This window comes from Lampetra planeri, chromosome 25 (assembly GCF_965212315.1).
Source record: "Lampetra planeri chromosome 25, kcLamPlan1.2.h2, whole genome shotgun sequence".
Lineage (NCBI taxonomy): Eukaryota > Metazoa > Chordata > Hyperoartia > Petromyzontiformes > Petromyzontidae > Lampetra > Lampetra planeri.
This window is the reverse complement of record NC_136131.1, coordinates 6,771,563-6,798,301: the sequence shown is the minus strand read 5'-3', so window position 1 is coordinate 6,798,301 and position 26,739 is coordinate 6,771,563. Positions and strand designations below refer to the sequence as shown.

Genomic DNA, 26,739 nt, shown 5'->3' with positions numbered 1-26,739 from the left:
CCTTATTACTCTGGTTGTGCGTTGTCTTGAACTGTGCGCCTTTTGGCGTCATCTGGTCGAACACCATATGAGACGAGGCTCCAAAGAAAGCTGTCTCTGGTGTGGACCAATCAGTTTCAAAGACAATGCATAAATTACCAGAGTATTGTTTTTTGTTTGCATTTGACTGCAAGTATTGCGGTTAATGTAGACATGATTCCTTGCAAAAGGTGTCAGTTTTGTTGCCAGAAAAAAGGGGAAAACCCTATTGGTATATTTTGGTACTGGCAAAGGAGGTCCCAAATTGTAGCTGCTTACCCCGAGTCCTTATTACTCTGGTTGTGCGTTGTCTTGAACTGTGCGCCTTTTGGCGTCATCTGGTCGAACACCATATGAGACGAGGCTCCAAAGAAAGCTGTCTCTGGTGTGGACCAATCAGTTTCAAAGACAATGCATAAATTACCAGAGTATTGTTTTTTGTTTGCATTTGACTGCAAGTATTGCGGTTAATGTAGACATGATTCCTTGCAAAAGGTGTCAGTTTTGTTGCCAGAAAAAAGGGGAAAACCCTATTGGTATATTTTGGTACTGGCAAAGGAGGTCCCAAATTGTAGCTGCTTACCCCGAGTCCTTATTACTCTGGTTGTGCGTTGTCTTGAACTGTGCGCCTTTTGGCGTCATCTGGTCGAACACCATATGAGACGAGGCTCCAAAGAAAGCTGTCTCTGGTGTGGACCAATCAGTTTCAAAGACAATGCATAAATTACCAGAGTATTGTTTTTTGTTTGCATTTGACTGCAAGTATTGCGGTTAATGTAGACATGATTCCTTGCAAAAGGTGTCAGTTTTGTTGCCAGAAAAAAGGGGAAAACCCTATTGGTATATTTTGGTACTGGCAAAGGAGGTCCCAAATTGTAGCTGCTTACCCCGAGTCCTTATTACTCTGGTTGTGCGTTGTCTTGAACTGTGCGCCTTTTGGCGTCATCTGGTCGAACACCATATGAGACGAGGCTCCAAAGAAAGCTGTCTCTGGTGTGGACCAATCAGTTTCAAAGACAATGCATAAATTACCAGAGTATTGTTTTTTGTTTGCATTTGACTGCAAGTATTGCGGTTAATGTAGACATGATTCCTTGCAAAAGGTGTCAGTTTTGTTGCCAGAAAAAAGGGGAAAACCCTATTGGTATATTTTGGTACTGGCAAAGGAGGTCCCAAATTGTAGCTGCTTACCCCGAGTCCTTATTACTCTGGTTGTGCGTTGTCTTGAACTGTGCGCCTTTTGGCGTCATCTGGTCGAACACCATATGAGACGAGGCTCCAAAGAAAGCTGTCTCTGGTGTGGACCAATCAGTTTCAAAGACAATGCATAAATTACCAGAGTATTGTTTTTTGTTTGCATTTGACTGCAAGTATTGCGGTTAATGTAGACATGATTCCTTGCAAAAGGTGTCAGTTTTGTTGCCAGAAAAAAGGGGAAAACCCTATTGGTATATTTTGGTACTGGCAAAGGAGGTCCCAAATTGTAGCTGCTTACCCCGAGTCCTTATTACTCTGGTTGTGCGTTGTCTTGAACTGTGCGCCTTTTGGCGTCATCTGGTCGAACACCATATGAGACGAGGCTCCAAAGAAAGCTGTCTCTGGTGTGGACCAATCAGTTTCAAAGACAATGCATAAATTACCAGAGTATTGTTTTTTGTTTGCATTTGACTGCAAGTATTGCGGTTAATGTAGACATGATTCCTTGCAAAAGGTGTCAGTTTTGTTGCCAGAAAAAAGGGGAAAACCCTATTGGTATATTTTGGTACTGGCAAAGGAGGTCCCAAATTGTAGCTGCTTACCCCGAGTCCTTATTACTCTGGTTGTGCGTTGTCTTGAACTGTGCGCCTTTTGGCGTCATCTGGTCGAACACCATATGAGACGAGGCTCCAAAGAAAGCTGTCTCTGGTGTGGACCAATCAGTTTCAAAGACAATGCATAAATTACCAGAGTATTGTTTTTTGTTTGCATTTGACTGCAAGTATTGCGGTTAATGTAGACATGATTCCTTGCAAAAGGTGTCAGTTTTGTTGCCAGAAAAAAGGGGAAAACCCTATTGGTATATTTTGGTACTGGCAAAGGAGGTCCCAAATTGTAGCTGCTTACCCCGAGTCCTTATTACTCTGGTTGTGCGTTGTCTTGAACTGTGCGCCTTTTGGCGTCATCTGGTCGAACACCATATGAGACGAGGCTCCAAAGAAAGCTGTCTCTGGTGTGGACCAATCAGTTTCAAAGACAATGCATAAATTACCAGAGTATTGTTTTTTGTTTGCATTTGACTGCAAGTATTGCGGTTAATGTAGACATGATTCCTTGCAAAAGGTGTCAGTTTTGTTGCCAGAAAAAAGGGGAAAACCCTATTGGTAAACGCTGTACAAATGAGACGTAGAAACAACGCAGAAATAACGACCGATTCTTGAATCAAATCGAATTGCGACTTTGAATCACAAGGATTTAATCAATCGCGTTTCTCTATTGGGGTGAATCACCGCACGCCGAGTATCCAGGGATGGGAAATAACCATCGCGGATGGAACTGCCTCGTCACTTTCCGCTGCCGGAGGTGGGGGGCCAGGCGGGGACACACGGAGTGGGGGGGGGGTGCTCGTGACGGGCAGAGCGGCGGTCGTGCCGATAATTGGTTTCGGTCGCAGAGTCTCTGGCGTGTGCATGGTGCCACCAGAACCTCCACCAAAGCCCCACCCACCCTGACCGCGTAGGCGACACTGCTTGGTAACCTCGGGTTAATCATGGGTAATGGCAGGCGCCCGGCGCCCCCACAGGAAGTGCCACATTTAGAACGACGTGTACCGTATTAATAGAACACGCAGATTGCGGGCTTTGTAGCTGCCTGCCGACGCCTGCCAGTACCGGTGGGCGGCCTTCGCCGGTGGCGCACGGGAATGGATGCTGGGATGTGGACGTCAAGACAAACGCTGTACCGTGCGTTGTGCGGCGCGATGTCCGACATTCGCTGAAGAAACCAGGAGCTTATCTGGGATGTTCACAGTCGGAGCGATGCTGATGCCATTAATCTACCCAACAAAGCCACATAGTCTCCGATCCATTTCAGGAAGGTCCTACCACCATTATTTCTGCTGTGGTATGCATTGCCATGGTCAATGCTATTATATTCATTGTCGGCGACAGCATCATTCTGGATATTAATACCAATTATCTAGACGGCATAACCTCGTCTACAGGAAGGTCCTGCTTCTTTGAGATGTCAATTCCAGGAATGAGTGTTCAGCTTCATGTGGGGAGGAAATGGGAGTCCACGGAGAAAACCCAGCACGCATACAAGAGGGTATCGCTCAAAGCACCGCACGGATGGGTTCACGAGCACCCAGGTGTCATCACAGCAAGTGGGTGCATGAACGCACCTGTGTGGACCTCGTAGCAACATCTCCCTGTGGCTTTCCTCAGGCTACGCTGGTTTTCTCCCACTCGTGAAAAACACTCGCCAAACGTGCCAATGTTGCAGGCCCACCTGGGTGCTAGGTGGATTATCACATTGACAGGGTGGTGAGATCTTCTTGGTTCTTTCGGTAAAGTCACGTAAAATGGAAATAATAAAATAATAAAAATTAAACATTACATTTTATTATGTTAAATTTTTTTAATTTTATTATTTCCATTCTACGTGACTTTACCGAAAGAACCAAGAAGATGAATCCCTGCAGTCACGAAAGCTTTAAATCGAAATTTAGGGTGGTGAGAGTTGGCGCGCAGTGGCTTGGGGCGAGGCCTTCGTCTAGCAGTGGACTGTACATGGCTGACGACAACGATGAACATCAGAATCGCCCTCGCACCGGAGACTTGCACAGTGCGCTGGGATCTCAACGCTTGGGATGAAACGAGGAAGCACTGTGAAGAATCCCCCGCGCTACCATTCTGCTCTGCACGATTTCCCCATGGATTCTACGTCGCGTGACGCGTGACCGCTGGCGTGGTTGGAATATATAATACAATGTTGGGCCTAAAGACGACGACAACAACAAAGAAGTTGAACCGTTGAACGCGAGTGCGTGGTCAGGGAACGTGGTGACACAAGTCGAGGAGGAGCTCGAGAGGCCCGCGCGCATTGGCACTCGACGCGCCTTAAGGTGGCCCTCGCCGATTTTTTCGGCCATTCTCCCGGCACCGCCCATGGCTGGGGCTGTGCGGTTCGCTCGGGAGGTAGGCCCAGCCACTCGTTCACACGTGGCCGGCGATTGATAAGGATTGGGCACAGGAAGCGGTCAGGGTTGGTGGCGAGGGGTCGGGCCGGAAAGTTGTTGTGAGCGGCGCTTGCCGGTGTTGTGCCGCGCGCGTCGCTATTTTCTGATGCGGCTGCTGGGATGACCGGAGCGAACTTTGCGTCTGCAGCGGAGTTCAAAAGAACGAGAGGTGTGCCGGGGGGGGGGGGGTCCGATGTTGGTGCTCCTGTTGAGGTCAAGTTTTGAGTTTGTTGCTAGGCACGTCGTGATGCGTCGATGTCATGATCCATCGATCAAAACGAATTTGTATGCTCATGATGCATACATTGACTTTTGCGTGTAACTATTTGATTGTTTCCAAATCTTGCAGATTATTTGCAGATTAACATCTGATATTATTGTTGTCTATTGGCACAAAACTAAAACCAAAACAACTTAAATGTTTGTTTGCAACGATGCAAACAGTATGGAAAAAAATATGGAAATGTATCAATTCTAGAATCAAATTGCAAACTGGAATCACTTCAGCTATATCGAATCGCTGTTGGAGCGTTGGTGAATCATTCAACATTTGCACAGAGTTTCTAGTGACTACGGTACAGTAACGCGCTACTCCACGGGGGAAAAACTAAATTAGTAAAAAAACGTTCCGTCCTTTCCAGTCATGACGATCACGGCAAGAAATACTCCGCGCAGGAGAGGGGTTTTAAAAAGATACCGCCATTGAACAATTCCCGTTGCAGTGTTTTATTCCAAGGCCTGCTGAAAAATGGAAAGAGGAGTCCACTTGTGGAAAGTAAATTCGTGTGGAGCGCGGTGTCGTGTGTACGAGAGAGAGGGGGACAACGCTGCGGTTGTTGTCGACGTTGCCTGCAGCCCTTGGAAATGCTCGGTAGTGAAGAGCGCGTAATGATCGTGCTGGACACTGTGCAGCGTGCTGTACCGCCGGAGCGTCTACGCCTTCGAGTGGCTTTTTAGCGGCAAGCGGGCATCCTGTGTCCAGGCGAGTGGCGTTCTCCGGATTCTTGGGAATAAATAGCAGCACTTGTGGCTTGCGGAGCCAAACAAAAGCAGCCTCACAAAGGGAAGAGCGCAGTATACGCCCGCGTGATGCAACGGGCTGCGTCCGCTGGGTGCTGGACATCAATCTGGCAGCCGGGTGTCCACGAGTTCTATTTTCACTGGCCAGTGTTATTCTTGTGTGTTTGGAATTTTGTATTTGGGAGCCCGGTTTGTGCCCTTGTCTGTTCTGAATGGTCACAGAGCTATCAGGTAAATGTATGCGTGGGGGTTAATAAAGTTCCCAAGACCCAGTAAAAATAGTCCCCTCGCAACCATCTCCTGAAGGTCTGATGGAAGTCACTGTGTGATGACCTGACTCTCTGTGTGGCCTGCAGTTCTTCATAGTATGACCTCTAGTCGATATCGTTATGGCCGCCCCCAGATGATTTTTGATTGATCTCCAAACCACCTCAATGTGACCTCCAGACCTTCTCAGTTTAACCTCCAGATCTTCTTGGCATTCAGACAGTATCGATGTGGCCTCCAGACAATATCACTTTGACCTCGGTATAGCCTCTGGAACAACTTGGTGTGTGACTCAAAGATTTTTGATCTTGAAACCAGCTCATTTCAACTTCCTTACCATCTTCGTATGGCCTCCAGATGACCTCAGGGTTACTTTCAAAATATAGCACTTCAGTTTCAAGGTCTCCTTTATTTGACTTTCAAACCATCTCATCGTCATCCCCAACTTTTCATCGCGTGATCTCCAGATCGTTCCATTGTGATCTCCACGACCATCTGATGGGGGAACATTGAAGCTGTCAGAGTGGCGCATTGTGCTGACCGTCATCTCACTTGCTGCCGTGATTGTAAAGAGATTAAGCGAACCGTTCGCTCTGCCGCGCATTATCCGCGATGCCTGGTGTGCGGGTAGGCGATAGGTAATTATCCTGCACAGTTTTATTTTTAACTGAATATTGGCCGAAGCACACCTTTCCGCCAGCATGTGAAGGAAGCTCTCGATGTTTTTGGAAGCTGCGCTAACAATACTGCCAATGAAAATGAATGTGTCTGGGCAGATTGTAGCATTCCTACGTTTATAGTGCAGCAGCTGCGGGGTCTGGCAGAGTGAAAAGCATTGGCAAGGGGTGGTGGTGGTGGTCGTCACATCTATGGGTTTGGCCAAGATGGCATCTTGATTTCTTTTTTTACTACTGTTCCCGTGGCATATTGAGCCGTGTCGTGGTTTAAATAATGCCGCCATGACCGCACTGTTGCCATGTTCCCCCCGCCCCTGGACAGAACTGTGGCGGCACGGGCGATGTGCGGTTGGAGCCCGTCGGCGCAGCCAAGCCGAGCGTGCGGGCCGGCATGCCACGGTGCCGCTCCTCCGTGGCCGACGAGATCCCGCACGTGGGGAACTACCGCCTCCTCAAGACCATTGGCAAGGGCAACTTCGCCAAGGTCAAGCTGGCACGCCATGTGCTGACAGGCCGCGAGGTGGGCACGCTCGCTCTCTCACTCGCTCGCACACACGCACTGACGCACTCGCTCACTCGTTTACTCACTCGTGCAGTCGCTCTCTCTTACTCAAACTCGTTCACTCACATTCGCTCAGTCACTCGCTCGCTCACTCACACACGCGCTCGCTCACTCAACCGTGCAGTCGCTCGCTCGCACACACAATCGCTCGTCGGCTTGCTTGATGTCTCGTACACACTCAAACACGTTAGCTCGTTCACTCACTAGGTCGCATGCTGGTATACTCACAGACTTGTTCACTCATAAGCTAGGCCATTCACTCGCTCACTGGTCACTCACTCGCTTTCCAGATCGCGCTTTAGCCAACGTACGCACGATCATTTGTGCTTCACTTCACTCGCACACTCATTCCACCATGTGGGCCATGCATTGCGCCAACGAAAGAAACTGTGGTCGTGTTTGTTTGGTTGTTTTCTGTTGTGAACGCGCAGGTTGCCATTAAGATTATTGACAAAACGCAGCTGAACCCGTCGAGTTTACAAAAGGTGAGAGCCTCGGGTTTTCTTCTCTGTCGACGCAAGAGTGGCTGGTGTGCGGTAGCCTGACAGTGCTCGCGCGTTAGCGCTGCAGCGATTCACCGATCCATCGATTAACATCGATCCTTAACACCACCGCCGCGTGGGTTCTCGCTGTTTGTGCGGCTCTGGCAGTCCTTTAACGTGCGCTCCCGTTGTACTGTGTGTCGTTTGGCACGATGTCCGATTGCCGCGCACAGGCCCTGTCCAGGCTCCGTGCGGTGGGGCTGCAACGTCGGATATCGTGCTGAACGACGCACGGTACAACCCGAACAAGCATCCAAGAGCTATCGATCCTTAGTCTCGCGAAACGTGCATCGAATGTTGCTTGTTAAGTTGCAATGGTGTTTCGCTTGCTATGCGGAGCAAAGAATTGGTTCATGTGACCCATGCAGCCACAGAAGCCTGATTCGTGACAACTGATTGAAATCAGCGAGGAGACGAATCGTTGCGGCTCTGTTGCACGAGCGTGTGGACCCGCTTGCCTGTGCTGGTGCCAATCCTCGAGAGCGTGTTGAGCCTCAGAACCGTGGCGAAACCGCGACAGGAAGTTGTGGCGTTTCCCTTGCAGCCACGTGCCCAGCAGTCTGGCCCGCACTCTCGCGCCAGCACCCAGGGCTCTGCGTATGCCAGGAGCAATCGGTGTCCTCATGTGCTCTTAGCTAAAGTGCGCAGATGCCCCTAATGTCCATTTAATGGCTTTCACTTGTCTTGAATCGGACCTGCTATTTCTGGTGTTTTAGGTGACAGTGGTGGGGGGGGCGGGGAGATGGAGAGTTTGTTGTGCCCGAGTGCCATTGGGTGACCACTGACACCCTCGTCAGCTTTGCATACGTACGTATGCGGGCTCCTTCATCAATCCACTGCTGGATGAGCCCCTCCACACGCCGAGCGGATCGTGGGTTATTGAGCTTAGAGAATTGACAGTGAGTGCGGTGACGTGGCCGAGCGCTAGCGCGTATACCGCTCGTTGTAGATGTGTGCGGCTCAAGCCACTGGCTGCCCTGGTTAATACTGCGGTTGTTAACCATAAGATACACATGATCTGCATCAGTGGACGTTAAATATCCCATGAATTTACTAAAAAAAGGGCATTTGTGCCCAACTCATTGTCCAAATTTGCCAAATAATTTAATTACTTACAAATTACCGAATTGGGTAAAGACCATAGCCTCATTGTCCCTCTGCTGTGAAACTACTGCAGTCTCTGCTTGCCTTTGAAACGTAGTGCGCGTGCGCTGTCGTTGCACAATGATAATATCCGTCCATGCGCTACGAGAACGGCGTGAATGGCACACGCGGCATGCCGGGTGAGAAGTTGCCCTTGCGGCGATGTGCGCGACTCACTTCCAACCCTGTGTTGCTTTTCAGCTTTTCAGGGAAGTGAGGATAATGAAGGTGTTGAACCACCCCAACATAGGTGAGTGCGGGAAGAGAGGCGCATGGGGATGCAGGCGCCTGTGATCGCCGCAAACGATCGGCACACAGTGGCTTTAATTAGCAGCAGCAGCAGCGGATTGGGGGTATGGGTGGGTGTGGAATCAACGGGAGATGTAAAAGGGGCTCACGGGCAGTGCGGTGTTGTAAGCTCATTCGGTTACTTAGCTCGTACGACATTGGACGATGAGCACAGTTTCCGGAAAGCGAATTGACGTTTGCCCGCTGTGACATCTAAATGGGTTGAGGCTCTCCTCCACCACGAGATGTTGAATTTTACTTGTAGGCCGCATACCCTAGGTGCGATGCCATTCATTTATCCAGGAAAGCGTCGCCGAGTCTCAAGACTCTTAGTTGGGAGGGTCCCACCCCCGACTCAATTTAAAGGCGCCGCCTATCGGTGACAAATGTTTACAATGAAGAGGTCCGTTGAAAGTGGTTGCCACCTTCAGCGCTTGAATGAAGCTGGCGTGAGCCGCCTATGTTACCCCCCCCCTGCTCCCCCACCATCTCTTCCGCAGTTAAGTTATTCGAGGTGATCGAGACAGAGAAGACGTTGTACTTGGTGATGGAGTACGCCAGCGGAGGTGAGCAGCCGCCCCTCGGCGGAGGGTACCGCAGCGCGCAACGCCACCGCTCTCAAAACGCGGCGCCGCAGCCAATCACGAGTCACAGCCCCCCCACCAGTAACCGTCGCGCAGAGCTCTTCATCTCGTATGTTAACCCCAGCGTGGGCCTGTGGGATAAAATGATCGCATGCCGACGAGCCAAGTGACGTCGTAGTGCCCCGTGTATTTGTACGTTGTTAGATTGCATGGCGTCCTCACCTGGTTCAACAAAACACACTTGAAACTTGAAACAGATCCCGACGGGACCACTTAAAAGCAAAATCAAATTCACATTGAAAATGAGACGAAAAGTAAGTCGTTTACTGAAACGGATGGAGACCCTGAGTTGTGGCGGCTCTCTCTTAGAATGGCTGAATGTCGATTTAAAGCTTTCGTGACTGCAGGGATTCATCTTCTTGGTTCTTTCGGTAAAGTCACGTAGAATGGAAATAATAAAATAATAAGAATTATTTTTTTTTATGCTTTCTTATTATTATTTTATTATTTCCATTCTATGTGACTTTACCGAAAGAACCAAGAAAATGGCTGAATGGTTTAAGAGTCTGAGTTGGAATGCATTGAGTGAGCGGAGGCTCTCTCTCCAGCTGGCTCATTCACTCACTCTTAGCGCTCACAGCCACACGCCCTTCTCTGCTGCCAACAACTTCATCATCATCATCACCCACGATCAATTTGCTGCTGGATTGAGGCCTTCCCAAGCCACAGGCATTGCTCACAATCTTGCGCTATTGCAATCTGCATAGCACCTGCACACGAACTGATTTCATCGCTCCATCTCCCTGTGGGGGACACGAATATCGGGCACTTGCTTGGCTGCCACTCCCCAGTTGGTATCAACCACCTGCCATCGTCTCTTCTAGCCATGACGTGTGCCTACCCCCACCCCACACTTGCTTTACCTTAACAGTAAAGATTGCATCTTTTAACGTTCGTATGTCTTCTAATTCAAGTATTCCTATTTTTCCTTTCAGTGTATTTTCGTGCTTGCACCTCCCCTACACTTCTCGACGCACTTTTTGTGTTTCTTTTGCGCGAGCAACGCCAAACGTTTCTTTTTCCTCACCCTCTCTCACTCTCGCCGTTTAATGTCGTGCACTCTCGCCATGGAGGAGCTGCATCCGGCCGTATGGGGGGGCCAGCTCCAGCAATCCGCAGCGCTCATTGAGATTGATTGCCTCTCCGAGCCACTGGAGTGGAATCCTTAAAGCGGCCGTTAGCAAAATTCCGTTGTAAATGCATGTCACGTAAACATAATAATAATAATGATGATGATGATTGGTTGGGGGTGGTGGGTGGGGGGGTTAGACGGGCCGGGGTGGTGCGCTCTACGTGCGATCAGGGTTCGGGTTGGGATTAGCGCCGAGTTTGTGCGTCGAATCGACGAGGGCGGCGCACGGTCCGCGTGGCGTGACCTTGAGAACACGGCCCCGGGGGCAGCACGGAGCGCCCGGCCCGATCGATGAGGCGACATCGATACACGAACCCGACCCCCTCCCCCCCTCGTCCCGGTCCACCCGCATGCGCGCTCCCTCGCTCGCTTGCCCGTCAACTCGATTGCCTGCCCGCCCATCCGTCTGCTCGCTTGCCCGTTCGCCCGCTTGCTCAGTCACTCGCCCACAGAGCCGCTCGCCTTTCCACTTTTCCACTCACCCACACGCTCACTCGCCCACTCACCTATTCCCTTGCTTGCTCAGCCGCTTGCCCGCATGCTCACCGGCTCGCTCATGCATAATGCCGCATACTCGCCCATTTGACCACTCATTCACCAGCTTTTACCCACCAGTTCACTCACTCAACAACTCACTCTCACCTGCCAGGTTACTCAACTGCTCACCAGCTTGCTCACTTACTCACGAACCCACTCTCCCACCAGCACACTTCATTGCCCGCTCAACTGCCCGCTCGCCCCACTCGCACACAAACCCAATCGCCCATCCACCTGTCCACTCGCTTATCCACTCGACCACTTGTCTCATCCACCTGCCCGCCCACCCGCTCGCACACTCGCTCTTTCCCCCATGGCACCAGCAAGCGATCTCTCACTCACATCCCAAAAACAAGATCCTTCTGCGATCTCGTTTCACCGTGATTACACAGTGCTGCGCGCTTGCCGTTGTGAAACACTGCCAACACCGGTGCGGACGCCGCAGAACCGCGTTCATAGTGAGAGAGTCGTCGAACTTTGGTTGATGACCTCTAACTTGGAAGTCTTTACGGAAACCCATACCCCGGCTCTTAACTCGGGACTTGGCGCAGGGCCGTTGGGTAGTGGATATCGCTTGTTCTCTCTTCTCTTCCGCCCGCCCGCCCCCTCCGCGTGCCGGCTAATGGTCCTCGCGGCGCTGTGCCCTGTGCGTGCCCCGCAGGGGAGGTGTTCGATTACCTGGTCGCGCACGGGCGGATGAAGGAAAAGGAGGCACGGGCGAAATTCAGACAGGTACCGCTTTAGCCGTGGCGTCATGACGGTCAGCGCACTCGGGAGGACGCCGGTTTGATTCAATCTCCAGGCGCGGTGCTTGAAATATTGGGGCAAGTTTATTTAACCCACTCTTGCCCATGTTCAACAATCTCCATCTGTCCCACCTCTATGGGGTAGAGTGTTGCACCGTCGCACGCACGTGGGTTGTGTTGGGGTGCTCCGGTTTCCTCCCACGTATTATAAACACTCGTTGATATGCTGAAAACACCTTTGTCCATGTGCGCCTCCGTGCATTATGAATGTGCGCCTCCGTGTGTTGTGGGATTCAGTTGCGTAAATTCTGCGATATAAAACTCAGTATTACCATTCTAAATGGGTATGCCAAAGTCAGTATATGAGCAAGGCGCGTGTGATGATGGGATTAGGTAAGAATACTCCCCCCTCTTCCACGACATCTGGTCAGGGTGGAAAAGTAGGCCAAACTTGCCTATTGGGCTCCCTCTACTGGAAGCCCCTTCCACCGGCAGCTGGCATCATAAAGCAATTGGAAGGGCTGTACCTTTACCTTTTTAGTATTCCAGCCATAACCCTCCCTACAGGCAAGTAAGATATGCGTATGGTATGGAGGCCGGGCCACAGCTACACACCGTGCCCGCCTGTGTGTCTGTGTTTCAGATTGTGTCCGCGGTGCAGTACTGCCACCAGAAGCTCATCGTACACAGAGATCTGAAGGTGAAGTGTGTGGGTTGTAGTCGTGACATTGTATACGGAGACACCGATGTTGGCGATCTTGCCCCCCTCTCTGGCCTGGCTGTCTCTTTGTAGAGGACACCTGGGAACAATTGAAGTGTGGCCTTCTGTGAAGTGTGGCCTGGTGTCAAGTGTGGTCTGGTGTGAAGTTTAGCGTGGTGTGAAGTGTAGCGTGGTCTGGTGTGAAATGTGGCCTGCTGTGAAGTGTGGCCTTCTGTGAAGTGTGGTCTGGTGTCAAGTGTGGTCTGCTGTGTGGTGTGGTCGAACACATCACGGGGGATTGGGGTGCTCCACCACTCACCTCATTTCCCCCCCGTGGGCCACACCCCCAGGCGGAGAACCTGCTCCTGGATGCCGACATGAACATCAAGATCGCCGACTTTGGCTTCAGCAACGAGTTCACGGTGGGCGGCAAGTTGGACACTTTCTGCGGGAGCCCCCCCTACGCCGCGCCCGAACTCTTCCAGGGCAAGAAGTACGACGGGCCCGAGGTGGACGTGTGGAGCCTCGGGGTCATCCTCTACACGCTCGTCAGCGGGTCGCTGCCCTTCGACGGACAGAACCTCAAGGTGGGCGGTGGAGGAGAGGAGTCGGCGTTGTAACGTTGTCCAGCTCGGGTTGAAAGTGTTAATCCATTGGATGAGTCCCATCAGTGGGAAAATAAAAGACGAGCCGCACTGGTGCGATTGTGGCCATGCATCCACACTGTGGTCTGCAGAGTAAACCAATGTAGTCTGTGCTCATTCAACGGAGATGGAGCAAAACTCGACGAACTCTCTCCTGAAGCCCTCTTGTCGTGGCCTGCAGACCTCAACACTGGCGTCTGACCATATTGCGGTTGCCATCACGCGTAAGAACAGAAACAGTCCGTCTGTCCATCCGTCTTATCAGTCTGTAACACTTGGGTCGTGTTAACTGTTCAAAAAATGATCTTGTATTGACGTTTTCTGATGAAGTGGTGTTGCTATTAGGGACTTGCCCAAGAGTGAATCGGGTACACCGGTGCGTCGAGGATGATTCTGGCAGCGGTACGAACCAGTGTTGAGGGGAGCGACATTGTCACAACAGTAGTCATGGGGGGGCATGGCCGTACTCGCCGCAAGGGCTTCTGGGATCCGTGAAGCAGGGATCGGGAGGCTGAACGTGAGAGTAGAGAAGGGAACGAGACAGATGAGTGGTGGGATGAAAGTGGATTCGGGACCTGGAAGGAAGTGGCCTAGGAAGGGAGAAGGAGATGTTTACGAGATCAGAATAAGAGCCCATTACGATGAGGAACCTCTTTACAGAGGAAACACAGGTTTTTAGAATTACATTAAAATAAGAGGCGCGTCTTTGCGTGTGCGTACTGCTTGCCACCCGCAGACTCGTGTGCCGTGCTGGCCCTAACAGGTGCTCGCTAGCTAACAGCACTTTCCCCAACAGTCTGTCAAATGCTACACGGCTGGATTTGTTTCCTCTCTGTGTGTGCACCGCCTCATTAGGAGCTGCGGGAGCGGGTGCTGCGAGGGAAATACCGCATCCCCTTCTACATGTCCACGGACTGCGAGAACCTGCTCAAGAAGTTCCTCGTGCTGAACCCTCTCAAGCGCGGCACGCTGCAGGTCAGTACGGGGTCGCAGCGCCACCTCCCCCCGGGGTTCACGGCGCCACCTCCCCTGGGGTCGTGGTAGCACTGCACCTGGGGTCGTGGCGCCACCGTCACCATCTGGATCGTAATCGGCCTGTCTTATCAGAGACGTGTCGTTGCCTATAAACATCTGGCAGTTCACCAGCATTGGTTGCAGTAAGCCCGACTGCTGATTGAGACACTGAATGTCGAAACTCGTCCCGAGTGTTGCTTGTGTGCAACCATTCTTGCCAAAATTATAGACTCTCGGAAGGCCGTGTGGGTAATGGGATGTAAAAAATAAAGAAATGTACGTGGAGAGACAGGTATAGGAAGGAGCTATAGTCTGCTTATCTATTATATAATCCTAGTAGATCACTGATAAACCACCAACTATCATAATACCCATGACCTGCACCCTCCCTGCATCTGAGATGGCTGTTTGCTACCCCCGTGTCGCCATCAAAATCTCACCGAGCCTTCCACATTCTGACCATCGTGAGCCCAACAATGAATGCCGCGCTGCTGGCCGTTCCGCTCGCAGCCTGCGAGAACTTCTCGCGTGCACGGCAAACGAGTGCCAAATGTTGGAGAGGTGCGCGGGGAGCTAATGGCTCGGGTGCGCTCGTGGCACCCGTCGCGATGGCTCTGGCGAGAGCCGTGCGACGGTGGCGCGGGGCAGCCACCCGCACGGACTCTCTGGCGGTCACCGTAGCTCCACGCATTTGGCGTAAACAGGAACCGTGTGGTTTGCCCCGCGTTGGGGGGGCGGGCGGGAGGTGGCCATGGTGGTTGGGGGGGCAGCCGCCGTGGCCAGATGCGTGTCGCCAAACGCGTGCGCATGCACACACGTGTTGATGCTGGCGCCCAGGGCTTAATTTATTTTTTCGCCGGGCGCGTTCTGGGTTTCTGGTAGACTGGAGTAGGTGGCACGTGACTATTAGCCACAGCGAGAAGAGATATACTGAGTGTGGTGTGCCGGGCGAAATCTTATTTCGGGTCACTGACCCGGACATACCCAGCTGAAACGAAGCCCTCGCTGGTGCCGATTGTGCCGCCCGTGGGGGGATGAGGGGGGGGGGGCTGAACTCTCCTGGTCCCCGTGAGAATGGAACACGTGTTCTTGGTTAGCGCATCGAGCGCGGTTCCCATTAAGTGTGAGTCGATGGGCGCGCTAGCGGAGTGTAAAAAACACACAGAGCATCGACGCGCCGATTAGTAATGTCGTTATGGATGAGTCCAATCGCTTGTTGATTCGGAGAGCCAGCGGTAACCCAATGCCGCTCACTCCCTTGACCCTACGTGGATTGGTGGCTAATCGGGCCTTGATTTCTCGCTGATTGGAGTAGGTGGCATGTGACTAGTCGCGAGGAGTATACAGGACGTGCTGTGCCAGGTGCCAAAATGTGTTCTGGTCACCACCGACCAGCACAGACGCGGCTGAACTTGAGTCCCGGGTTTAATCTGGAATACGATGCCCAGGATATAATCTGGGACACAATGCCCAGGGTGTAATCTGGAATTCGATGCCCAGGGTGTATTCTGGAATACCATGCCCAGGCTGTAAAGTAATCTATAATTGTAGAGGATGACGTCGGTTTTAGGTTAAGCTTTGTTGGGTTTGCACTGTGGGTTGTGTACGCCCCCTGTTGGCTGGCCTCTCACACACCGTCGCTCTGAGGTTCTGTGTTGTTGCCGTTACCTGCGACTCGGATGAATTGTCACAATGCTTCCTGGTCGCAAATACCCCTTTTTTGTTTCTATATTCATAGAAAGTAAAAGCACATATTCATATGTAAAATGTCATGTTCATGTTATGCTAATTAACGGGCCATTAACATCTTAATATTTCGAGGACCGCAGAGTTTAGGCAATTGTTGGTTGCGCCGGCTGAGCTGAGTTGCTGCCTTCCTGCTCGTCCGTTCTCTCTCTCTCCGAGAGTGATGAGCAAATACCGCGCAGTGCGTTACAAGTCTGGTATTATTAGCGTTATTTCAGCTCGGAGAATTAAAAGTAAGAATTTAATGTTATATGACAAGCCTTTCTGTGTCGCCAAGGTGTTTATCTATTCGTGTATGTGGGTAGCATAGCGTTTAGTACGAACCTGGCGGCACAAGTTCAAGTCCCCGCCATGGCTAACATGAGTGGCGATCATCCGAACCAGTCCGTGGCCTCCTCTGGGTCGTCTCAGCCTCTGCAGTGTGGCCACGCCACCACCCCTCTCGTGCGTCGGGCTGGCCAACAGGCACTTGCCCCAACAGCCTGTGTGGGCTACAAGGGATATCTTTGTCTCTTTGCGTATGCAGCAAATAATGCGCGAGCGCTGGATGAACGTGGGCTATGAGGCGGATGAGCTGAAGCCGTACGTGCAGCCCGAGCCCGACATCACCGACCTCAAGAGGATCGGTACGAACCCACGGCGGAAATTTCACATTCGTATGGCGGGGACCAGTATGAATTTTGAGTACAGGACTGAGCCGCGACAGCATTTGAAGCGATGATGATGATGATGATGGGACCCTGAGGTTTAACTCTTGCCTCCACCCCGCTGCCCCACAATGAGATTCACCAGTCACGTGTTGCTGCCCTTGTGGTTCACTTAGAACCTCGAGTGACTCCGAGTTCTAGATCACGGCCAACATCGACGACGAATATCTGAACCAGTGCTGGGCTTCCCCTAGGTCGACTCAACCTCAAACGAGTACCTTGTGGGGCGTATAGTAAACATCAGCACTGGGGAGACGAAGGCAGCAGGGCGCAGTGCTGGCCACACCCAGCCGTGCCGTCTTTAATAGAAGATTCTCGCTCGCAGCACTTGCCCCAAAAAAGTTCTGAGGCTATACGGAGGGATCTTTGTCTTTGCGCGTCCCCCCACAGAGGTGATGGTTGGCATGGGCTACACTCGGGAGGAGATCAACGACTCGCTGACCAACACCAAGTACAACGAGATCACGGCCACCTATCTGCTGCTGGGGTGCAAGCCCTCTGAGGTGAGTGAGTTCGCGAGCGGTCAGCCGCCCCCTGCTCAACGCGATGGGCGAGCTCACTCTTGTCTACTATGACCTTGATCGTGTGTTGTTTGTTGCTGGATGCTCAGCATTTTATGTTGGGCCTCTGCTCACCAACTGTGTAAAAAAACAAAACTCAAACATAACGTATTCTCAAGTTTAAGGAGTTAATGGTCTCTGCCCCAATGAGTGCACACACACGATCACGTTAAATCTGGGTACGCACTCAATTTGGCCAAATTCCACCTGGTGGATTAAAAATTAATCGGCTTTACCCCACGCGAAATTCAATCTCAGCGCCAGTGCGAGAGACACAGTGTGCCCCTGTGGCATACAAGATGAACAGGCCACCAGAAACTGAGCTTTTGGGACTAGTCCTGGGACGATATAGCCCGGCTTGTTTTAATCTTAAACTTTTGCTATGGTCATTGCGAAAAATGCCACTTGCAGGAAGTCCTGCAACAAATCTGTTTCCACGGGCCATTCCCGCACACACGAGACATATCGCTGATGGCACTCCATCATCATCACGATCATCATCAAGATCATCATCGTCGGCGACGATTAATTCACTGCTGGACGAATGCTTCCCCAACAAGCTGTAGCCATCCCTTGCTGTCCTGCGACGTAACAATCTGCCATATAGTCCGCCGCCGATAGCGCAGTCGGAATAAAATTGTCAGAAAGCAAAAGAGAAAGAGCAATTCGCAGCACGCAGGCAGACATGCTTACGGGTGGCGCGCGTGTCTGTGCGCTGCAGCTGGAGGGCGGCGACTCGCGCTCGGCAAGCAGCCTGTCGCTAGCTCGGCCGGCGCGCCCCAGCAGCGATCTTAACAACAGCTCCGTGCCGTCGCCCTCGCACGGCAAGGTCCAACGCAGCGTGTCGGCCAACCAGAAGCAGCGGCGCTACAGCGACCACGGTACGCTGCCCGCTACCCCCTACCCCCACCCTTCCCAACTCTCAGAACCCCCCAAAAAACAATGCCCTCTTTCCGTTATAATATAAAAATATTGTGTGCTGGAAAAATCTAAAGGTTGCCAGTTGAAACTCCTGGTATGCCAGTTGCAACAATTGTTTTAGAAATCCCGCTCCACGCCCTCGACCGAGCGCACCCAGCGGTATAAACGGTGCCGTTTGTTGCTGGGCGCTTGACATTTTGGATCGTGGGACCTTTGCTCAGCAGCAGCTGTGTATAGAATTATATAACTTGGGTCAAACTTGGATCGTTGATTTTTCAGGCCGCTTGTGGTGGCCGTAGAGCGTCATTATGCTCCCCTTTTTCGAAGACGCCTCGCCAACGTGGAAAAGTAGGCCAGGTGGGCTCTCTCTAGTGCTCACCATGGCGGCATGAGCGAGCAATCGCAGGGCTCCACCTTCACCGCTTTGTGTTGCAGTTGGGCCGCTGATGGTGCCGTCGGCCGTGTACGGCAAGCGGGGGGGCGGCATGTCACCGGTGGCCGGCGGGGAGGGTGGCGGCATGGGAGGCCACGAGATGGCCGTGCACGGGATCCGCAAGGCCGGATCTGGGGGCGGTGGTGCCGGGGTCACGGTGCTGCCGGGTGGTGGCAGCATGGGGCCGGTGGGCATACCGGGGAGGCCCGACCTGGTGCCCGCCAGCCCCGCCGCCAACGTGCACAAGTTGGACGTGATGGGCCGCAAGAAGGCCGGCCCTCCTGGGGTGAGCGTGATGTCCGGCGTCGAAATGTTAGTTCGTGAAAAGTCAGTTCGGTGTGCCAGTATAGCGCCGCCCCGTCGCCACCGTACACGTTGACGCGTCCGTGCAGCAGCCATTGCGTCTTTCTGTAACACGCGTTGCCGGTTGGTGCATCCACGATTTAAATCCTCGCCGCACATTCTCCGGTAGACTGGAGAGTAGGTGGCACGCCGCGACTGGCAGTGGCTGCAGGCCGTGGCTAGAGGGGGCTTGCTGGACGCGGTGTGGCGTGTGCGGGAGTCGACCCGACTGTGAAGCGTCGCGCGTCCATGTTACCACGCGCAGGGCATGCTGCTGCCGGGCGGCATCAGCCGGAGGAACACGTACGTGTACGGGGAGAAGGCTGGAGGGGACCGGCAGGCGGCCGTACAGAACGGCAAGGACAGCAGGTGCCGCCCCCTCGCCGCACCCACACTCTCCATCCCGGCTTCGACTCCTGTCTCGGGCATCTCCCTGCTTCAGTTTATGTTCTGCCCCTGTTCTGAGCGAGTTTCGACAGGGTTCACCGCTTTACTCCCATAGCCTAACCCACACACACAGTGGAACTGGTATTGGGCCAGCCCAATGCCAAGTAATTATCTGTAAATTACTAAATTGGGTTCACACACACTGCAGTAACGTCACCCTCTATTGTGAAAACTTGAAGCTCCGACAGGCTTTCCTGCATGAACGAGTGTAGTTATAACAGAATAATACATCCACACATTGACAACCATCGCACAAAGACAGTTCCCCATGTAGGCTGCATAGGCTCTTGGGGAAAGTGCCATTATCAAGCACCTTATGAAAGTTGGTACTGTGCGTGAGGGTGTGAGATGCCCAGTGCTAATGTTTTATACACCGAGGTACCCATTTATGTCCGAGTTGACCGAGTGGAGGTCCAACTATTTTCCACTGTTAGACATTGTTAGGGGGGTTCATAGTAGTGCACTGTCCGCTGCTCCTCTACCTTTCGTATTATATGCCAAACTCAACATAATGGGTCTGTTGTGCAGTCACGGGAGACCAGGCTGAGACCATCGTCAACTCGCCTGCTGAGACTCGTATTGGAACCCAAGATGATAGCAGGGCCAGCTCTGTGCCCTGAGACCTGAGCCACACTGCTTCGATCCTTCCTAACCGTCCTTTGTTTCTGGTGCTGCCGGTTCTGCTGCGTCGCACGCAGCCTGACGGAGGTGTCTGGGGGCACCGGCGTGGGCGGGGCCCTGTCGGCGGGCTCTGTACGGCCCCGACACCAGAAGTCCATGTCGGCGTCGGGACATCCGGGCAAGGGGGGCCTGCCCCCCATCGAGGACAGCGAGGGACCCGGGCGGCCTGCGTGAGTCACCGCCTGCCATGACACTCGGCGCTTGCTTCATCAGCAGCGTCCACACCGCGACGGTTTTGCGTGTGCGGTCGTCGGTGACCGAGCTGAGACCATCCACTTGCAGCACTGGAGGAGAATCCCGTGCGAAGGCAGGCTGGCATGCACGGTTTCCCACCCTGTCGTGCAGTTTGTCAGGCTGCGTAAGATCCGTGCGCGCCCCAACAGCCCACTTAAGGCCGCACGGCGAATCTCTGTCCCCGACCTTATGCGCAGGACCCCACCCGGCGGGCCGCAGCGAGCCGCAGCCCCCGCCTCGTCCCCCTCGGCACACACCATCGGGGGCAGCACCCCGGAGCGCACGCGCTTTCCCCGCGGCAGCACCAGCCGCAGCACGTTCCACGGCGTGCAGCTGCGCGAACGCCGGCACGCCGCCCACAACGGGCCCCCCGCCTCGCCCAGCCTCTCGCACGACGCGCGCAGGTCAACCGCCGCGGCCGGCGGGGGCCCCGGCGGCCTGGGAGGACCCGGCGGTGGGCCCACCACCCCGAACCTCTTCTCCAAACTCACCTCCAAGTTCAGCCGCAGGTCGGTTGGTGCAGGCGCTGTTCGATGAATGCTCGCGTGTTGCTGATGTGGTCTGGACTGCGGGGTAGTTCTGGCGTGCGTACGACTGGCTCCATGCCATATGAATGTGGCATTTGTGGTACTGGTTCTGGATCACCAGGGGCGATGAGCAAGGGTTGTGTCGTGTGCGTGTGTGAAGACGCTGACGTTTGTTATTAGAATGCAAATAAATGTAATTGTTGATTAGGGATTTTTTTTTAGATTCATAAGCACGCTGGTCAATGCGGGTTGGTGAAGGCAGGATCGGTTTTGATATTACGTGCCGCCAATGTTACCCTTGAGCTGGAATCAAACTCAGGTTGCAGAGTTGATAGCGGATTATTCTAACCTGTGTACCATCCCTCCACTCCCATTGTTCTTACTGCTGCTATTGAAACTGAAGTTTACACCCGTGGCTCGTATTGCCAAGACCAGAAGTATTAATATCTAGTCCGTATCCAGCTGTCTGAGAGGCCAAGGTAGGTCTTGCAAGCTACCCAGGCCAGGCATGGAATTTGCCAGTTACAATTGGTCACTCTAAACTAAGCAAAACCCAACACGGCCCATTGGCCAGATGGGCCTGGATTCAATGTTGCCTCCCGATACTGTATCCATTCGTTGTCCATCTGTGAAAACTGAGCTGGTTGTCGTTTAAAACCTGTAATTAATTTTGATTTTTTTTTCTTCATTTGCCTGTTTTTGTTTTATTTCCCATTCTGTAGAAATGTGTCGTTAATTTTTTCCAAAAGGTAGGAGTGCCTCGCACATCTCTCTGCTGTCCAGTGGGGTGGGACCATCGTTTAAACCGAAAGTGGTGGGGGGGGTACAGGGGGGGGGGGGAGGCACGGTGACATGGCTCCGTGTGAATACTCCACCGTGTGATTTGCACGTGCACTTTGGCTCGCCACCTAACCTTCCCGCGCACGTACGCTCACTTACGCGCACGCTCACTAACGGCTTGTCACTTCGCCCACGCGCGGCCACTGTTCTTCGTTTGTAAGTCGCGAGGGTTTGCATGGGCGCCGTCGGGTCGAGCGGCGGCTGGTTTGTGCGCCAAGTTTAATCACGTGGTGTTCTCCCTTACGCACGCACACACGCATGCTCTCCCTTGTTAAAAACAAACTCACGTGCACTAACTCGCCTCACATCTATAAAATCATACCCACAATTGACACCCATAAAGCTTTTTCAAATCGTGAATGCTCACTTTTAAACTCGCCCAAACACAAACTCATGCATACATTCACCCTTACACTCACCCACACAAGCACACCCACACCGGTCCACATACCCAACTCACCCACACTCCTTCCCTCTGCCGTGCCGCGGAACCGGCGTGCGCAGCACCCGACACTCGACGGCGATCGGAGGTGGAGGCACGCTGTCGATGTCCGCCACTTCCGGGGGGATCGTGGGGGCCGGGGGGCCATCCGAGGCTCGCGACGACGGCAAGGAGGTGAAGCCGCGTTCGCTGCGCTTCACGTGGAGCATGAAGACCACGAGCTCCATGGAGCCCGACGAGATGATGCGTGAGATCCGCAAGGTGTTGGACGCCAACGGCTGCGACTACGAACAGCGCGAGCCCTTCCTGCTCTACTGCGTGCACGGCGACGGGCACGGCGACGACCTGGTGCAGTGGGAGATGGAGGTGTGCAAGCTCCCGCGCCTCTCGCTCAACGGCGTGCGCTTCAAGAGGATCTCGGGCACCTCCATTGCCTTCAAGAATGCCGCCTCGCGCATTGCCAACCAGCTCAAGCTGTGATGGTCCGGCCGGCCGCCTCGTTAGCACCGCTCCCAGCTCGCTCGCCCGCCCGCTCGCCCGTCCGCTCGTCCGTCCGCTCACCAGCCAGCCCTGGCGTGAGCCCGCCGTCTCGCCCTCCCGCAGTCTCGCCGGCCGCCTTAATCGTCGTCGGCTTGGGAAGAGCCACCCTGCGGCTCCGTCGTCGCGGGGGTCCTGGGGGGCGGTGCCGTCTCGCGTCGACTCAAAGCACATTGGGGATTCCCCGCACCGCCTCCCAGAAGCGGCCATCCCTTGCGCATCCAAACTCCCTCTGCCAGTGGCGGCCTCGCCTCCTCCTCCGGCTTCTCTCGCGACGGTGGGGCCGTCCCAGCCCCCTTCGGTACCAGCCCCTCCGCCTGGTGGCCACCAAGCTTCAGAATGCCCCAGCTCTGCCAACTTCCAGTACAGGGAGCGCTGCGCCGTCGTCCTTCAACAGCCGCCCACTCAACCACCGTGCTCGTCTGCCTGCCTGCCTGCCTGCCGCCACTCGGTGCTGCTGCTGCTGCTGCTCCTGCTGCTATTCTGCTGGCGCTGTTAGAGTCTCTGGTGGCGCGCGGTCGCCGTAAACTCGAGACTCGACGCCGAAGTTGGAACACTTGGCGCCGCGTTTGATTTCGCGATCGTTCTAGTTTTATTTCTTGGCGGCGAATTGGGAAGTTTTATTTGTTACGCGTTTTAAGTTTTTGTGAAGAAACACGAGAATCAAGCAAGCAGCTGTGTAGCACACACGGGGCCCCAGAGTCCCCCCCTCTTTGCACATTCGTCCTCGGGCTCTCAAGTATTTGTGGTGGTGGCCGACGAACGAAGCCGTTGGGAGTTTTCAAATGAAGGAAAATGGATACAAGCAAAAAAAATCTGGAAAATTAATAAGTATATATATACGCGCACACGGGATGCAATAAACGCGTGGGGACGCGTGTACGGAGAGTTCCGATGCCACACGGCGTCATCGCCGCAGCATTCGTGTGGATAAACCTGTGTGTGCGTTACTTTAGCCCAGCTGTCTGCACGCAGCCTCCATCACTGGGCACACCCCCCCCACGTCACCACCCCCAGCCCTTCTAAACCCTATCTTAGCCGACTTCTATACATCTCTGGGCACCACCTCCTTCCTCTTCATTCCCTCCAGCCCAGCCACTCTCCACACCTCGTGGCTGTGGCTGCTGCGCTCCACTCCGTTCACGTCTCCTGCACTCCGCTTCCTGAAGTCCCTCACGGCACTTCCTGTCACCCTGGGCCGTCAGCCTGCAAAGTCGTCCTCGCCTCCTCCCGGGCGCAGTGCCCTCACTTTCTGCGGCTGAGGCTTCAGAAAGCATCAGACGTGGCCCGCAGCAATCCGGAGTTGAAGTTCTGGGACATGCGCAGTCTGCGGGGGAGTACTTGCGTGGTCTGAATTTGGTGTTTTGCAGCAGCCCAGCCTCACATTTGACCCTGCCACTCAAAAAACGCGAGCTTAAGGACCGCCACTTTCGTGCCAGGCTGGGGGCAGTGCCCACCATCCGTCCTCTTTAGTGTGCCCATCACTGCCATCCTTTAGCCACGGCCATCTTTATTATTTGTCGAGAAACTGACACGTCTGCCCGTCGCCTCTTGTGAATGTACGATAGGTCAAGGCATCTCCACTGGCCCCCTCCCCGTCCCCTGCTCCGTCGTGCCACCCTTCCCCTGAACAAGAGAGCACTACGCCGCACCCACCACCCCAAACAACTATTACCGGATCGGCACGTGCCATGCCCGTCTGCTTTGTTTACGTTTGCTCTCGCTGCGTTACCGTGGAATGTGCCTCCGTTCGCGCGGTCCGTCGGAGCTGTGACGCGCAAAGAGAGAATATAGCGGCGATTTTTGGCGATCGGGGCTTAATTTCTCGGTGCGTTCCGGGTCGCCGGTTGACTGGAGTGAGTGGCATGCGACTTAAATAGCCACAGCCAAAGCAAGAGTGGTATACTGGATGTGGTGTCCTGGGTGCAGAAATGTTTACTGGGTCAGACCCCGACTGAAATTTAGCCCTGGCTGCATTAATCGGAGCCAAATCCTCCACCCCCGGCGCAGAGCCCAACCCGTGACCCTGGCCACCCCCTCTCGTCCTGTGGCCCCAGCGCGTTAATCTGTAGCAACTGTCCATGCGTAGCCCTGAAGTCTCTAGGTTTCTAGTCCCAGCCTATTAATGGAAATCCTTTGCCCTGTACGACTCTGCCCGTGGATGTAAATGTTTAAAAATTGGAGGGCGGAAGGGTACAGATTGTTAAATGGGCATCTATGTTAGTGTGCTGATGACTGTCACCATCAACACAACCGCCATCACCACTAATCGTGACCATAACCACCTTCATCACCACTGCGGCCAGCATCATTACCATCGTCATCCACCATAAAAAATATCACCACCAACCACTGCAATCATCACTCCCACCACCCTGACCATTATCACCATCATCCACCACCACATGTGTCACCAACATTCCCACAACCACCACCACCTTCAGCCATGTGCACATCCCCAGCCACCCACCACTTTGCCATGTCACGGTGCAACAACTCAGCGGTGGACACCACTCACTCCGTGCCCCCCCCCCATCCCCCACCCCATCCCCCACAACCGGTGGAGCCCCCCCCCCTCTCCCAAGGCGTCCAACGCCTCTTGTTTTTGTACGAATGTTTGTTTGTGAAGTGGAGTGGTGGCGCTGAATAAAGTGAGAACAGGACTCGCGTGTGGCCGCGAGGATGTACTTGTTGCACGGTGCTAGCGGTGTCAAGATCGGCCTCTGTGGAGGTGGCTCATGAAGAATGCTGCTTGGGGAGTTGGAGGCAGCCGCCCTCCAGCAACAATGGAGGGCGGAGGAACGGCGGTCACAACGAGCAGAGGCACGGGGCGGCTAAAATGCAGAAAGTTGGTAGATCTTGCCAGGCATCTCAGTCAACCTATGACACCTGGGTCTGTTTCTCGACCTGCCAGCAAGCCTTCGACACTTCGCGTGGCCTCAGGGCACCCAGCATGGCACTTGCTAACCTTGCTAACCCGCCTATACTGGACATCTCGGATAATAAGCTTCATAGCTCAGATTCCTCCAGTCTAAATACAAATTCCGATTTCTGGAACAGGCGCCCTGGTGATGTCGCCACCACCACCACTTCGTGGTGAACTGCAGTTGTCGATAGTGGGGAGGGCAGGCGGAACATCTACCAGGTATCGCAGTCAAGTAACGTACAACAACTTGGGTCTGTCCTGTGACCCGATGCCAGCGACCTTTCGACACTGCGTGACCACAAAGTGCACCTAGCCTGGCACAGGAGCGGTGGGGGATCTTGAGCAGAGGTCGCAACCGGGTACCCGATACAAGTACCCTACCCGATACCCGGCTACGGGTAGGCCGTGAGTCACTGGTGAGTAACTGTTTGTCACTCATTTCCCAACGTCTTGTATCTTCTCACAATTCAAGTTCCTAGCATCAACCCACCCACGCCTGCAACATGGCTTCATCCCAGAGGTCGCAATCAGGTACCCGATACCCTACCCTACCCGTACCCAGCCGGGTAAGGGTACGGCCGGGTACGGGTACCCGTTTGCGACCCTGGTGCGGCCGGGTACGGGTAAGAAATCAAAACCCGTTTGCGACCTCTGATCTTGAGTTATTGGTATTTGTGTATCAGTCGGACAAAGGCAGTAACCACGCTTTACCAGCAGGGGGTAGCGTGTCGGCACGATCCGTCATCGCACAAACAGGCGCGGGTTCGCGCCTTCACTCGCAAGTAGGTCTCGGCAAGGTAATGTAAATTACCTTTATTACCGGGTAAAAGGGTAAAGGTAAAGGGTAAAGGTTTCGACATGCAAAGGGGTAAGGTAAAGAGTAGGGTAAAGGTAGCTCGGAAGAATTACCCGGTATGGTAAGGGTAGGGCGAATAATTACCCGGTAAATACAGTACCTTGTTTACCGCTAAAAGTTCCGTGGCGCAGTGACACAGTCCGTGGCCTCCATTTTAAAGTGATGGCGGAGCACATGGAGACGGTCCACGTTCTTGAGGTCGAGGTACTAGAGGACGAAGATGCCAGCAACGGCTTTTTTGGGGTTGCTGCGAACAGCAATCGAAAGAGGCAGCGGTATGCGTTCCCGTGGGAGCACACACACGATTGGATGGAGGGTGATCCGCATGCACAGCAAGGGAAGCGGCAGTGCGTGCACTGCCGCAAGTGGTTTTCCACCCACACGAACGCG

General features: G+C 53.6%; 1 protein-coding gene across 3 annotated transcripts in view; it reads left to right on the top strand.

Annotated features, from left to right (window-relative positions):
- The window catches only part of LOC144727329 (MAP/microtubule affinity-regulating kinase 3-like), a 34,121-nt gene extending 8,891 nt beyond the window's left edge, over positions 1 to 25,230 (top strand). Inside the window, exons 2-18 of one of the 3 annotated variants that reach the window (XM_078606070.1) lie at positions 6,521 to 6,718; positions 7,192 to 7,245; positions 8,647 to 8,695; positions 9,234 to 9,299; positions 11,708 to 11,778; positions 12,436 to 12,492; positions 12,843 to 13,079; positions 13,992 to 14,111; positions 16,423 to 16,522; positions 16,994 to 17,106; positions 17,885 to 18,044; positions 18,520 to 18,803; positions 19,125 to 19,228; positions 20,005 to 20,157; positions 20,419 to 20,730; positions 21,471 to 21,497; positions 22,093 to 25,230. In XM_078606070.1, coding sequence (XP_078462196.1) covers positions 6,521 to 6,718; positions 7,192 to 7,245; positions 8,647 to 8,695; positions 9,234 to 9,299; positions 11,708 to 11,778; positions 12,436 to 12,492; positions 12,843 to 13,079; positions 13,992 to 14,111; positions 16,423 to 16,522; positions 16,994 to 17,106; positions 17,885 to 18,044; positions 18,520 to 18,803; positions 19,125 to 19,228; positions 20,005 to 20,157; positions 20,419 to 20,730; positions 21,471 to 21,497; positions 22,093 to 22,510 — 2,523 coding nt within the window. In that variant the 3' untranslated portion in view covers positions 22,511 to 25,230. Of the gene's footprint in view, positions 1 to 6,520; positions 6,719 to 7,191; positions 7,246 to 8,646; positions 8,696 to 9,233; positions 9,300 to 11,707; positions 11,779 to 12,435; positions 12,493 to 12,842; positions 13,080 to 13,991; positions 14,112 to 16,422; positions 16,523 to 16,993; positions 17,107 to 17,884; positions 18,045 to 18,519; positions 18,804 to 19,124; positions 19,229 to 20,004; positions 20,158 to 20,418; positions 20,731 to 21,470; positions 21,498 to 21,931 lie in introns of all 3 variants that reach the window. The other 2 variants (XM_078606071.1, XM_078606072.1) reach the window with 2 other exon arrangements.
- Positions 25,231 to 26,739: the final 1,509 nt, after the last annotated feature.